This window comes from Macaca nemestrina, chromosome 6, assembly GCF_043159975.1.
Source record: "Macaca nemestrina isolate mMacNem1 chromosome 6, mMacNem.hap1, whole genome shotgun sequence".
Classification (NCBI taxonomy): domain Eukaryota; kingdom Metazoa; phylum Chordata; class Mammalia; order Primates; family Cercopithecidae; genus Macaca; species Macaca nemestrina.
In genome coordinates this window covers 179658466-179673246 of record NC_092130.1, presented here as the reverse complement: position 1 = coordinate 179673246, position 14781 = coordinate 179658466, and the positions used below count along the sequence as shown (strand labels likewise).

Genomic DNA, 14781 nt, shown 5'->3' with positions numbered 1-14781 from the left:
GTCAACCCTGCACTGACTCTGGAAGGCTCGGAGCCTCCTGGGACCTCCGCCTCTCCCATCCCGCTGAGGAGGACACGGGAATCAAGGAAGTGCCGCAGGAGCCCACGTCCAAGCGGGGTCTTCCCCCAAGAGGCCAATCATCTTTCTCTCTCAATCCTTCCCTTCCTTCCTCTCCTGGCCTGTCTGAATTCACATTTGCACCAGTTTCCCTTTTTCACACACAAGATTCCCTCAGATAACTAAGGCATTCCCTGGCCATGAGTCACTACAGTTTCGGTCATTCATTCCGTGGAAAAGCGACCGGGACAGAAGGCGCCGCCGGAAAGGTCACCTGCCCCGAGCAGACGCCAGGTCGCTGCTGCTTCCTCGGCTGCTGACACTTAACAGCGCCCAGACATTCTGTCTCTGCTTTCCCCGAACAAGCAACCCCTGGAGACCCTCCGCCCGGCGGCTCCTGAGGCGAGAAAAAGGGCCTAGCCCGGGAGCCGGTGGCCGCGACCTCGGGTCTGCAGCGGCTACTCTGCACCTCTGGAAGGGCCCAACGCACAGGGCAGGGACCGGGCAGGAGGCGGGGGCGGCCACAGGGGACGGGGGAGACCGCAGGGGACCGGGCAGGGGACGGGGGCGGCCGCGTCGGTCGGGGCCGGGGACGGGGGCGGCCGCGGGGGTCGGGGCGGTCGCCGCGGAGGCGGGAGGTGCCCGGGCGGTGCCAGGCCGCACCTCTGGAAGACATTCCACAGAAGCACTGGCCGGGCAGCGCCGCGCCCGCAGCAAGCCCCCGGAGCGGTAGGAGCAGGCGGCCAAGGGCCAAGGGCCAAGGCGCGCGGCCGGGCTGAGGCGCCTGCGGCGACGGGAGATCTCTCAAGGCGATTCCGCTTCCGCCTCTGCCGGGGGCAGGGCCTGGCGTTACCGCCACTTCCGGGGGCGCAGGAAATGCGTGTTCGCGGGATGCTCCGGCGCGGCCGCCTGGGCGCGGTGCGTGAAGGCGCTTGGGGAAAATGCCCCGCGCCGCCATCCGGGACGGGAAGTGATGGAGCAAGGACTTAGCCTTTTAGTTCTTTTATAGAAAGAAGTTTTGACGTGAATGTGATTCAGGCTAACAGTCGGAAACTCTGGGCGGGGCGCGGTAGCTCACGCCTGTGATCCCTGCGCTGTGGGAGGCCGAGGCCGGTGGATCACCTGAAGTCGGGGGTTCGAGACCAGCCTGGCCAATATTGAGAAACCTCGTATCTACTAAAAATACAAAATTAGCCGGGCGTGGTGGCGCACGCCTGTAATCCCAGCTGGTCGGGAGGCTGAGGCAGGAGAATTGCTTGAACCCGGGAGGCCGAAGTTGCAGTGAGCCGAGATCGGGCTATTGCACTCCAGGCCTGGGCAACAAGAGAGAAACTCTGTCTCAAAAAGAAAAAAGAAAAAAAAAAAGGTAAAACACAATTCGGGTGGGAAGGGCAGTGTGCAGTGTTGTCTGTTCCGCCCCCAAAAGCTTCCCTCTTTTAGGTTTAGCCTGCGCCCCCACGCTCTGCATCAGCGCCACCCCCGACGCAGGCGCCCAGTGCAGCTGGAAACACTGGGCGCCTCCCTGCCTGACCCCTTCCCGCCCCTGGTGGTGGTGCAGCCCTGTCTCCCCCGAGACAGCACTGCCTCCGTGCTGGACACAGTTCTGCGGTGGAACCTGGAGTGTCTGCAGCACCAATCGCCGGAATTGGGAAGTGCCCAGCTTTGGGCCACTGTGATCCCTGGGTTTTCCCGCGCGCGTACTCCGTGCTGCCTTCCACCCCAGTCCTGTGACCTGTGCCCCGGTTCAGGATACTACAGGCTACTACAATTATTCTCATTATTTCATGGGGTTATTCCAGCTTTTCAGGTTCTTCAGTGCCTCATTCCAAGAATGCTAACATTTTTCATCCTCGTAGTTCCTAGGATTGTCTCTGAATTTTCACCCAGTTGCCTACCAAGATGTTGTCTGTGTCTACTGCAGGGGACGGTGCAGGTCTGAGTATCTTACACACAGCTCACCTTTTTGGTGCCTTTGATCCATGTTAGGAATTATCCACATGTCTCTGGGCAATATTCTACTTTCTTTTTACATAGACCCAATTATTTTACTTCTTTGGTGTGTCCTTTCTCCTAACACATATGGGTTCACTTTGAAACCTTGAAACCCACATTTACAAAACATTTTCGGTATGAAACATGGTTCCATGACTCATTAGTGGAGTACCATAAACATTTACATTTCCAGACCACCCACTTCCCAGTGGTTTTCTTGGTCTCAGTACTCATGAAAACGGTCTGAAGGTTTGTTTTGGGTTCCTAAGCAGTAGACACACACACAACACTGCCTGTCAGCTATTTCTTGGAAACTAAATCAGCCTTCTGTTGCCATCCTATCATGCTTCAGGGGTGCCTGTACTAGTTTTTAATTCTTTGTCCCGACACTTAAATGTCTGCTCAAACGTCCATATTAATACTTCCTCTTAGTTTACAAAAGGATTTACTTTCTTACTGGTTGGGATGAAGCTGTCTGAGGTTGCCACCTGTTATTATTCCTTCATTTATTGGACAATGTCTGCCATTGGAGGTTTTCAAACTGTGGTCCCTGGACATGTTAGAAATGCAAATTCTCAGGCCGAATCAGGACTGAATCAGAAGATCTGGGGTAGGGTCCCCCCAGGACTGAATCGGAAGGTCTGGGGTGGGGTCCCCCACCAGGACTGAATTGGAAGGTCTGGGGTGGGGTCCCTGCAGGTAATCCTGTTACACAGGTTAGAGAACCAGGGCATTAGGGGTGGCAATTTGACAAATTTTTTTTTTTTTTTTTTTTTTTTTTTTTTGAGACAGAGTCTTGCTCTTGTTGCCCAGGCTGGCTGGAGTGCAGTGGTGCACTCTCAGCTCACTGCAACCTCCACCTCCCGGTTCAAGCGACTCTCCTGCCTTAGCCTCCGGAGTGGCTGGGATTACAGGCACCCACCATCATGCCCAGCTAATTTTTTGTATTTTTAGAGATGGGGTTTCACTATGTTGGCCAGGCTGGGACAATTCTTAAACTGTCATTCTTTACTCACTTATTTGCAGGAATTCTTCTGTAAAGAACTTTTCCTAATCAACAAGGTTTCCCTGAATTGCAATTTGTAGAGAAAAGGCAGGAGAATCGCTGACCTTCCTTCAAGTGTGCATTCCCAGTGTTAGTGTTAGTGCCCTAGTCACCTCCAAGAAGGACCAATTACATGTTTTAGTTTGGTTGGTTTTGGCTTTGAAACCATCACTAGGAATTCATGATTTTCATGTAGTAGGGACCACAGTCTAGGTGCTTGATGTATCTACTGCTCCTGGGCAGAGCTAGGAAATGTGTCTGTGAAAAGAACAAAGGAGCTTGCGCTTATATTTCTATTTCAAATTTAGTATATAGTTTTACACCTTTTTCTCACAAAAATCTTGTTTCATTTTTTGAGATGAAGTTTCATTCCTGTTGCCCAGGTTGGAGTGCAGTGGTGCGATCTCGGCTGACTCCAACCTCCGCCTCCTCGTTCAAGTGATTCTCCTGCCTCAGCCTCCCGAATAGCTGGGATTACGCCATGCCCAGCTAATTTTTGAATTTTAGTAGAGATAGGGTTTCACCATGTTGGCCAGGCTGGTCTCGAACTCCTGGCCTCAGGTGATCTGCCTGCCTCGGCCTCCCAAAGTCCTGGGATTACAGGCGTGAGCGTACCGCATCTGGCCAGAAAAATCTTAGTTTTAGCATTAACATATTAGTTATTAGCTTTAACTCCCACCCCACATAATTTCAAAGGATTAATACCAATAAGACGAGTAACAATGAGATGATTGATTGAAATTTAGGATTTCAGTGGCTCTATTTGTATTTAGACTATGGCTCACTAAATTTGCACACTTGAAGTGCTGTGTTCTAGCGATGTTCTGATGACACATGAAGTAATAGGCTGCGTGACTGTCACCAGCCTGATGTGCACTTGGGTTGCAGAAACCCGTGATGCTGCCTAGCCCAGCCAGCCCCAGGTCACTCCTCAGACTCCAGCTGGATTCTGACACCACAAGCACCCGGGTCTCCAGTACTTTATTATACTTAAAGTATAATAAAAAAATAAAAACATACAAAGAGTCAACAGTTAATACAAACTTGAGGAAGAGCAAAGTCAGAGGACTATCACTATTGGGTATTGAGCCTTAATTTAACGTTACAGTAAATAACACAAGGTGAGACTCTTGAAAGAAACATGGACCAATGGAACAAATAGAGGCTCCAGAAACTTACACAGATAAATTTGATTTATGCCAAAATTAGGAACTTCTGTTCTGCACTAGCATGGCTAAGATGAGAAAGGCAGAAATACAAAATCATGGCCTAACTGTGGAGCAGTGGGTGCTGGGGTGGGTCCTGCAGCTGGACACAGGGGACTCAGTGAGGCAGTGACCCAGTAATGCAGACCCTAGCACATGCCCAACAGAAATGTGTATGTAAATTCACCAAAAGACAATCATCTGAATGTTCGCAGCAGGTGTATTCATCGCCTCAAACTGAAGGCAGTCCAAATGCCCACTGACAGCAGAATGAATGAGTAAACCGTGGTGTGTTCACAGGACAGAATCCAACAAGGCAGCAACAGTAAACGAGCTTCAGGTGCAGCCGCAGCAGGGTAATGCTGGTGTGATGCGGGTGTGATGCCGGCGTGATGCTGGGAGGAAGGAGGGCACCAGTGCCTTCTGCTGGGCCCACGTGCATGGAATTCAGAACTGGGCAGTCCCAACTGGCATCTGGGTCAGGACAGTGGTCCCGGCAGGGGTCGGGGAACAGCTCCACAGAGGGGGTTGCCAGGGTCCGGTTTTTGATCTCAGTCCTGGTTACATAGGCAGAAACCAGAGAGCGTCTGAGACAGATCTCCATCAGTTTTGAAATTTACTTTGCCAAAGTTAAGGACATTTCTGGAAAAGAGGAACACAAAACCACAGGAACAATCTGTGGTCCCTGCCTTTATCCAAAGACGATTTTGAGGGCTCTGAACTGTAAAGGCGAAAAGTGGGCTGGAGCAGAAAGAGGGAGGGTGTGGCCCCGTTATGGAATCCACGTGTTGCAAGAGAAAGAGAGCGGGCAGGGCGTTGCCCATGGTGTGTCCCTTTTGAGCTCATTACCTTGGCACTTTATGGAGAGCAGCTACCGGTGGAGATGCTTTTATCCATAGCCCTCTGCTTAGAACAAAAGGAAAGGCCACTTCTTGCATGATTCAGCTTCCAGTTTAAATTTTTCCTTTTGGCAGAGTGCACTGGGGTCCCACCCAAGATTTTATTATCCTTTCACACAGCTTTGTTCACAAAACTTACTGCATTACATACTATTTGTCACAAGCCAAGAAGGTTTTCTTAAAACACAACGATGTTATAAAAACAGTCCCGGCCGGGCGCGGTGGTTCACGCCTGTAATCCCAGCACTTTGGGAGGCCGAGGCAGGAGGATCACTTGAGGTCAGGAGTTCGAGACCAGCCTGGACCACATGGCAAAACTCTGTCCAAAATACAGAAATTAGCTGAATGTGGTGGTGCATGCCTGTAATCCCAGCTACTCGGGAGGTTGAGGCATGAGAATCGCTTGAACCCAGGAGGCGGAGGTTTTAGTGAGCCAAGATCACACCACTGCACTCCAGCCTGGGTGACAGTGCGAGACTCTGTCCTAGAAAACAAAAAACAAACAAACAAAAAACTCCCACCGAAATGCACTCACGACACCTAATAAGCAGTTTAAAACCAACCATTATTTTAAAATCACTCTGCTTTTAAAGACATCTCAGTGGAAGTCAACCTGTTTCGATTGATGGCATCATTTGCTAAACTCTGGATGAATGTGTTCTCTCTGCTTGACCAAGCTCCTGGGTGTCGAAGGGCAGATGGGTCGATGAGATTGCGTTTGGCACACGTTATCTCACACACTCACAGCCCGATAGTGTTTGCTTACAGGAAGGCCCCCCATTCCCTTGCGGAACGGGGAAGATGGTCAGAGCGGGACCAGCTCCCTGCGAGAACGGCCTGCGGTGCCCATCCATAGCAACCTTTCTGGATTTTTTGGTCAACTTCATCCTCATTCTCTGCAGAACACAAAAGTATCCAGAGTTTTGTGGAAAACAGCTGGGGACAGGCTTCCTGCTCTCTGTCCCCACCACACTCTCTTGCAGGCTCACCATGAGATGGCTTTGCCATGGTGCAGCGGGAAGATGGAGGAGTCCTGTGCCCAGGTCGCCATGATCCTGAACCAGAACTGTGTAAGGGGTGGGAAAAATATACCAGAAGAATGTTCCCCCTGGATTTCTGTTTTTCTGTTATAACTAGACATGCAAGGCAGAGAACCCTTGACACGACCCTGTGTGCACATGGGTCCAGTCCTGACAAACGCGTGGTCCTGTCGCCAGCTGCTGGTGCTGGGTGGAGGGCTGTGAGCCTCCTCTTTTATCCTCCTCTTTTATCCTGCACACACATGTGGGGTCACTGCTTTATCGTGAAGCAGAGTGATCCCTTGTTCCCGTTACTCTGAAGGAGCAAAAATGTGTCTCCGGAAACCCTCAGAAGGTTTTCTCTGGAGTCATCCATGCTCATGGGGTACAACTGATGAAGCCTCATGAGCGATGCCCGAGTGGCCTGAACGGGGGCAGGATGAAAACACCCACCCGTGTTTCTCCTCTGCTCTTACACCTCACAACAGCAGCAACACAGACAGCGGCTCTGCGAGCAAATGTGCGGCTCTTCCCCGACGAAGCAGCAATAGATTCTGCAGTGGACGCCAGCTGGGCTTTTCCCCGTCCCACAAATCCCTGGCCAGCTCTCAGTTCTCGCATAGACATGCCATTTCAGTGTACATTTATTTGAGAGCAAGGCCATTGTTAGTAATTTTCCCAAATAAAGAAATGCAGAGTTAATTTGATATTTGAAATTCCTCAGAAATTGAGATCTGTACCCCAAGAAGAGCAACCTCCTCTCTTTCCCTCCTGCATTTTCATCTGTCTCCCTGTGTTCCTTGGTGCCTCTGCCCCTCTGCTCTCATTGGCAGGCATCTAGCCTGGGCCTGATGTGTGGCTGCGATGACAGTAACTGGCTGTGCGACCAGATCCTGACATTTGATCCGTCACCATCCAGCAAGGGTGGATGAAGGCCGCCTGGGACTTGCTGTGCAGAGGGGACGGGAGTCAGGAGCCGGCTCCCAGGCTGACCGTGGCCTTGCAGGTGATATGGGAAAAGTCGCTGAATCCAGCCATCCAAACACCACACACCCATTAAGCCCGGCAGACACAAATGGTGGATGTTGGTGATGCCAGTAGCCGGCTTCACGCTGGCCTAATACCTGGGAGGGGGACTGGCTGGGACACTGTGGACCTGAATCTTCCTCAGATGTGTTCATTGCAGAATGAAGTTCAGAAGAAAGCCGTTCTGGTGACTTGGCCAGCCTCACCAGCCTGTCCCCCCTTCGAGTGCACACCTGCCCTCACTCTGCACTGTCTCTGGGACGGGGTTACATTTGGAGCTGGCCAGGCCTCTACCTGGTTTCTGATGGTCTGACCTCTGGAGGACACTTCTGTCTGCCTGACACACTTGTGAAGTGGGGACAGTCATGACCCCCCACTTGTCCTGGCTGCAGTAAGTTTCCTGAGACTGGACAGTAGCCCCATCCATGCCCGGGAAGATTCCAGGCTCCCTTTAAGACTCCTGTGACCGCTCCAAGTTCAGGTCCTCAAAGTCATCCTGACTCCAACCTCTGGCTCTGCCCCCTGGCTTGGTTCTGCTGTACGAAGACCCCGACCCCAAACCTGGTCCCACAGTTTTCCCCAAGTTCAGAATTCGGTGACCCCACCGAGGGCGGGGCCAGGGAGCAGGGGCGATCACGTGCAGGAGACCTTCAGGGAAGGGGAAGACATGGCTCCCGACTCAGCTTGCTGCTATTTTAGGGCTGAGCTGCTACCAAATGCAGCTTCCAACCGAAGCGCCTCAGCCCCTGATTCCCTGCAGAAGGTGGTAGAGTCACCGCATCCTGCTCTTAGCACCTCTGCTCCCCCCGCCTGCCCGAGGGGTGTCCTTGGGGGGACCAGTCTTCAGGGAAGCGTGGCCGGGCTGCCTGCTCCCTGTGACGGCCTGCCCACTGGGCAGAGACTCTCCCAAAGGAGGAGGGTCTGAGGGTCCCCAAGCTCTCCTGGCAAATACTGGGGTCAACAGAGTTGGCACGTATCCCTCTCAGCTGATTTCCTCCTATTTTTTAATGGAAACAAAAAAGACATAATTTCTAGACAAAAAGGCTTTTTCCACATAAAATTATGAATGTTGCAAGGTTTCACTTCTTGTCATTCTAGGAGCGGGTACAGAGAACTTGCAATACCTCCCCCCGTAAAGCCAGCCAGGGCTGCCTGTGCTGGTCCTGCCCATCTCCATGACAGGGAAACTCCTGGGATATCACAGGGCTGCAAAGAGGGTTCCCAGGGTGCCAGCTGGTGCCCATCTGCCAAGACGGAACTGCAGAGCCTTGGCCCCTGGGCCACCAGCTTCCCTCTCCCAACCACTGCTCACTCCAGCACAGACGCAGCCCCGCGTCCCTCTGCTCTTGCTGCACGGGTCTTATTTTGGGTGACGTGTCTCCAGGCCCTCAATTTGTATTTATCCCCTGTTCCTAGAGTTTCTGCAGGATACTGAAACCAGCCCCCTGGTTTTGGGGTGGCTGTGAATCAGTGTCTTCTGTTCCTTGGAGCGCCCCCTGTGCTCCCCAGGAAGCAGGAGGTGGAAGCCCCCACTTTAATTCTCCCAGGGCAGCCTCACTTTTACCTACGTTTATTTGTCCATGTGTGTGCTGACATCCTCTGTCAGCATGGCTGGGTGCAGGAAGTCTAGTTCCACTCCCTAAGCATGGGTGGCCCTGGCTGGCAGAGGGGGCGGAGGCAAGGTCCAAGACTCTGCTGTCCCTGAGGTTCTGGCACTCGGGCTGCTGGAGGCGGTGCCAGGTTGGATGGAGGCATCCAGGTGCCTGGGCACACATATTACCCTCAGGGAGGGGACCAGCCTGGGGGGCCACACGGTGGTGTTATGGCCTGCTTGCACCCCATTGGCTGGAGCCTAGTCATATGTCATTTACTGCAAGGAATGCTGGGCTGGTCACATGTCACTCACTGCAAGGAATGCTGGGAGTGCAGCCATCCTGTGGGCTGGTGAGCAGCCGGGCATCTTGGCCACTCTTCTGTGGCGGGTTAGGTATGGACAAAAAGTATTTGGTGAAAAGAGTTTGAAACCAACAATGAGACCCTCCCCAGCTCTGCCCTTTCTACCTCCCACATAAGATGCTTTTCTTTTAGTAAAAGGGAGGGGCCTGGGCTAGCCTGGCCGCCTGCTGCTCCCACAGCTCCAGGACTCCTCCACAGGCAGGGTCGGGGAGCCACCAGCTCTTCCCAGCAAACTGTGGGCACAAGGGCTGGGGGTCAGGCTGGGCTGAAGCAGCTCCTATGCCTGCTCTGTGACCCAGAGACCATAGTCCTGGGGGCTGTGGGAGGCCCCCGACTGGGTTCAGCGGTGACCTGAGTGACACACAGACCCTTTGCTTTGAGCCAGTGGGAGGGTGTTACTGCAGCACAGTCCCCGCCTTGGTGATGCCACCAGCGTGTGTGGCACTCACCTGCACTGCAGGACCACTCCCTCTGTAGAACCACCTGCGTCCTTGCCCCACACACAAGCCCTCGGGGGCACCTCTTGGCCCTTGTGCCTGTGCGGATCCTGATGCCTATTTGAATAAATTATTGGAAAAATTATTAGGTGAGGCCAGGCGCAGTGGCTCATGCCTGTAATCCTAGTACTTTGGGAGGCTGAGATGAGCGGATCATGAGGTCAGGAGATCAAGACTCACCCTGACTAACGCAGTGAAACCCTGTCTCTACTAAAAATACAAAAAAAGTAGCCAGGCGTGGTGGCAGGTGCCTGCAGTCCCAGCTACTCGGGAGGCTGAGGCAGGAGAATGGTGCGAACGTGGGAGGCAGAGCTTGCAGTGAGCTGAGATTGTGCCACTGCACTCCAGTCTGGGCGACAGAGCGAGACTCCATCTCAAAAATAAATATATGTATATATATATACGTGTATATATACACGTATATATATACACACATATATATACATATATGTATATACACATATATATACACACATATATATGGTGAAAGGAGCCAGACACGAAAGCAACCATGTGTCCTGAGATGGCGTTTATATGAAATGCTTGGAATAAGCTGCTCTATGGAGGCAGAAAGCAGATTGGGGGCAGCCAGAGCCTGCGGGGAGAGGGAGCTGGGAGTGAATCCAGGGCTCCTTTTCAGGGTGATAGAAATGTTTTGTAATTAGTTCCTAGTAACGCCAATATACTGACAGCTACACCTCTTTCAGATGCTGCAGGTGGACAGGTGACAGGTGGGGAGAGATCCCTGTCACTCCTGTCGAGAGGGCACAACCCTCTGTGCTTAGGCTGGGGGCATCATGGCTGCAGACAGTCCTGCCCCGGCAGAGGCCGTTTCTTCCCAGACTCCCTGTGGCCCTGAGTCACCGGGGATCAGAATGAGCATGAGAATGTGGATTCAGGGCAAGGCTGAAGCTGGTAGCTCAGAAACTGGAGCTGGCTGTCCCCATGGAAACACTGCCCAGTGACAGGGGCTGTATGGCCTGGGGCAGTCCAAGCAAACCATCCAAGAGTGGAGGAAAACTCTTCTGAAGCCTTCCAGCCTCCAGTGAAATTCCTTGGATGGGAAACCCTGGGGAGGGAAGGTCCCCATTCCCCCATCCCAAAGGGGCCCCTTTGGGCCACTCGCCCCTACTAGGGAGTTTCCCTGGGGACGTCCTCGGACCCGCCCTAGGTACTCAGATATTTAGAGGATGTTCTGACATTCAGTGATTTTCAGAGTAGTGGTGTTAAAGTTACACATACATATGCAAAAATAAGAAAATAAACGAATTCCTATTCCTCCACCTAGAGAACACTACACATTTTACCTTTTTTGGTGTTTCCAAATACAGTTTTCAAAGATGATGATGCTGTTCCTGCTGTTTACTTACTTTTAAGTCTCTCGATGTCTTAGAGCGCCTTCCTGTTTGAAGGAGCGCCTGACGCTGCGTTCACGGGCAGTTTTACAATGGGATGCCGCAAATGCACTTCAAGGCATAAAACCCAGCTCCACAGCACCCCGCAGGCAGGTGGATCTGATCTTCCTCCTGCAGAGTCTGCTGAGACCGAGCTCCACAGCACCCCGCAGGCAGGTGGATCTGATTTTCCTCCTGCAGAGTCTGCTGAGACCGAGCTCGGCCGCACCCTACAGGCAGGTGGATCTGATCTTCCTCCTGCAGAGTCTGCTGAGACCGAGCTCCACGGCACCCCGCAGGCAGGTGGATCTGATTTTCCCCTCCTGCAGAGTTTGCTGAAACCGAGCTCGCCCGCACCCCGCAGGCAGGTGGATCTGATCTTCCTCCGCTGCAGAGTCTGCTGGGGGCTAAGGGTGAGAACCGCGGCAACGAACTAACGCGCTGCAGTGTCGGGAAACCCGGCCCACAGCGCCACCGTGTGGTCTCCGCGTCCCCAGCCGGGACGGTGTCCGGAGCCACGGCCTCCGCGCTGCTGACCCTGAGCCTGTTCCCTTGCTGCAGTCCCCAGGAGCTGACGCTATTCGGGTTTGTTTTTAAACACTCCAGCTGCACAAGCATCTTCTCAGGACGTCCTGCGTGCTGCCCACCCTCTCTTGTGGATGGTCCCCCGGCTCCGGCCGAGTCCCTCCTGGGAGGGCTTCCCCAAGGCCTCCCTCCGTCCAGGGCAGTGGCCGGGCCCGCAGGAGCCTCAGAGCTCTGTCAGGGCAGGACGGACCGCTGTCCTGGCCAGTGCAGGGACAGAAGGGAGGACGCCTTGGAGGGAGGGAGGGACCAGTCGTGAGCATCCATCCCTGAGGAAAGCTGGTGAAGGGGCAGACATCCATCCTGCCAGCAGGAAGCCGCGCCCAGCACAGGAATGCTCAGCCTCAGTGATCCCGGCGGGAGAGACCGAGACAGAGAGATTCTTCTCACACCCACCAGGCCGCCAGATCCAGCCAGCACCGGGGCATGCGGACCCAGGGCCGTCTATACCTGGGCTTTCCTTCCCAGCTTCCCTGCTCTCAAATTCAGTTGAAAGTGGGTTTGTAAGAAATCATGTTTACAAGCAAAAGCCACCCTCCAACCTTCTGTCATAGGAGTTTTAATGGTGTGAGGTTTCTAGCCCCTCTCTCTCTGCAGTAGAAGCAGCCTTGCACTTTCCAAGGTAATGGCACCACCACCCTGCTTGGCGCCCGCCAGCATCTCTCCGTCACTTGAAAGGCAGTGTCCAAACCCCGGGCCCTGTGGGTCTATCCTGGCAGCTCGCCTGCTGTGGTCTCCTCAAACAGCCTCCTATTCCCCCAATTCCCAGACTCAGCCCCTCGGAGGCCTCCAGGTATGAAGGCTCTGGCAGGCTCCAGGAGGAGCAGATAGAACTTGGGTGATCAGCCACTGGGTGCGGTGGCTCATGCCTGTAATCTCAGCACTGTTGGAATCCGAGGTGAATAGATCACTTGAGGTCAGGAGTTTGAGACCAGCCTGGCCGACATAGCGAACCCTGTCTCTACCAAAAATACAAAAAAAAAAAAAAAAAAAAAAGCTGGGCGTGGTGACCTGCACCTGTGGTCATCTCAGCTACTTGGGAGGCTGAGGCATGAGAATCACTTGAACCCAGGAGGCAGAGGTTGCAGTGAACTGAGATTGCACCACTGCACTCCAGCCTGGGTGACAGACTGAGACTGTCTCAAAAATAAAAGGTAATCAGGAAGTTCTTGTTTTTGCTTTTTGTTTTACCCCCTGTGGAACCCTTTGCTCTGCAAAACAGAGAAGCGTTTCTGTGGTGGGATGCTCTGCTGCTCCCCTCTCCACCGCCCAGAACTGCTGATCCCACCCTCATGTCTGCATTCTTGAGGTGGTCCTGAGACATGGCGTTGAAAAACATTGCTTGGGCCAGGCGTGGTGGCTAATGCTGGTAATCTCAGCGCTTTGGGAGGCCGAGGTGGGAGGATTACCTGAGGTCAGGAGTTCAAGACCAGCCTGGTCAGCATGGTGGAACCCCATCTCTACTAAAAATACAAAAATTGGCCGGGCGCGGTGGCTCACGCCTGTAATCCCAGCACTTTGGGAGGCCGAGGCGGGCGGATCACAAGGTCAGGAGATCGAGACCACGGTGAAACCCCGTCTCTACTAAAAATACAAAAAATTAGCCGGGCGCGGTGGCGGGCGCCTGTAGTCCCAGCTACTCAGGAGGCTGAGGCAGGAGAATGGCGTAAACCCAGGAGGCGGAGCTTGCAGTGAGCCGAGATCGCGCCACTGCACTCCAGCCTAGGCGACAGAGCGAGACTCCGTCTCAAAAAAAAAAAAAAAAAAAAAAAAAAATACAAAAATTAGCTGGGCATTGTGGTGCATGCCTGTAATCCCAGCTACTTGGGAGGCTGAGGCAGGAGAATCGCTTGAACCCATGAGGCAAAGGTTGCAGTGAGCCAGGATTGCATCACTGTACTCCAGCCTGGGCAACAGAGACAGAGACTCCATTTAAAAAAAAAAAAAAAAAAAAAAAGAGAGAAAAACAAAGATTAAAAAGTTTAGACTTTTCCATATACCTGTTGGCCACTTGTATGTCTTCTGTTGAGAAATGATCTTTTGTCCACTTTCTATGGGATTATTTATTTATATATTTTTTCCTGTTTGATTGTCTTGTCTATTCTGGATACTGGCCCCAAAAAGCAAGCGAAAAAATGCTCAACATCATGAATCATTGGGGAAATGCAGATCAAAACCACAATGAGATATCATCTACCCCAGTTCAGATGGCTTTAATTTAAAAATACAACCTAAGTAGACAGTTGGGTAACATATTTAAAGTATAGTACTGAAAAAATCCAGCCTGTCCACCTGGAATTCTATACCAATGAAAATTATTTTTAGATAATGATGGTGAAATAAAGATGTTTTCAGATATACAAAAAAATATGGCCGGGCGCGATGGCTCAAGCCTGTAATCCCAGCACTTTGGGAGGCCGAGGTGGGCGGATCACAAGGTCAGGAGATCGAGACCACAGTGAAACCCCGTCTCTACTAAAAATACAAAAAATTAGCCGGGCGCGGTGGCAGGCGCCTGTAGTCCTAGCTACTCAGGAGGCTGAGGCAGGAGAATGGCGTGAACCCGGGAGGCGGAGCTTGCAGTGAGCCGAGATCGCGCCACTGCACTCCAGCCTGGGCAACAGTGTGAGACTCCGTCTCAAAAAAAAAAAAAAAAAAAAAAAAAAATATATATATATATATATATACACACACAACCATAACAAATGCTGGCAAGGATGTGGAGAAACAGTACCCATGCACACTGTAGGTGGGAATGTAAATGAATACAGCTGCTACAGTCAACAGGATTGAGTTTTTAAAAAATTAAAAATAGAGCTACCCTATGATCCAGCAATCCCCACTGATGGGTATTTATCCAAAGGAAAGAGAGTCCTATGTGAAAGGGAATCTGCACCCCCCTGTTTACTGCAGCACTGTTCACAATGGCAAATATATGGAATCAACCTGGGTGCCTATCAATGGATGAATGGATACAGAACACGTGGTATCTGTACGCAATGGAATACTCCGCAGCCGTACACAAGAATGAAATCATGTTTGCAACAACATGGATGGAATTGAAGGCTATCATGTTAAGCGAAGTAAGCCAGGGTAGAAAGTCACATAT

General features: G+C 52.3%; 1 protein-coding gene across 1 annotated transcript in view; it reads right to left on the bottom strand.

The window, feature by feature from the left end:
* Positions 1-6249, bottom strand: part of LOC139363981 (uncharacterized) — a 47308-nt gene extending 41059 nt beyond the window's left edge. The window contains exons 1-3 of the mRNA XM_071099223.1: positions 6188-6249; positions 4560-4856; positions 332-841 (exon numbers count right to left, since the gene is read on the bottom strand). Of these exons, the coding sequence (XP_070955324.1) occupies positions 332-841; positions 4560-4856; positions 6188-6249 (869 nt within the window). The remainder of the gene's footprint in view (positions 1-331; positions 842-4559; positions 4857-6187) is intronic.
* Between the last annotated feature and the right edge of the window lie 8532 nt (positions 6250-14781).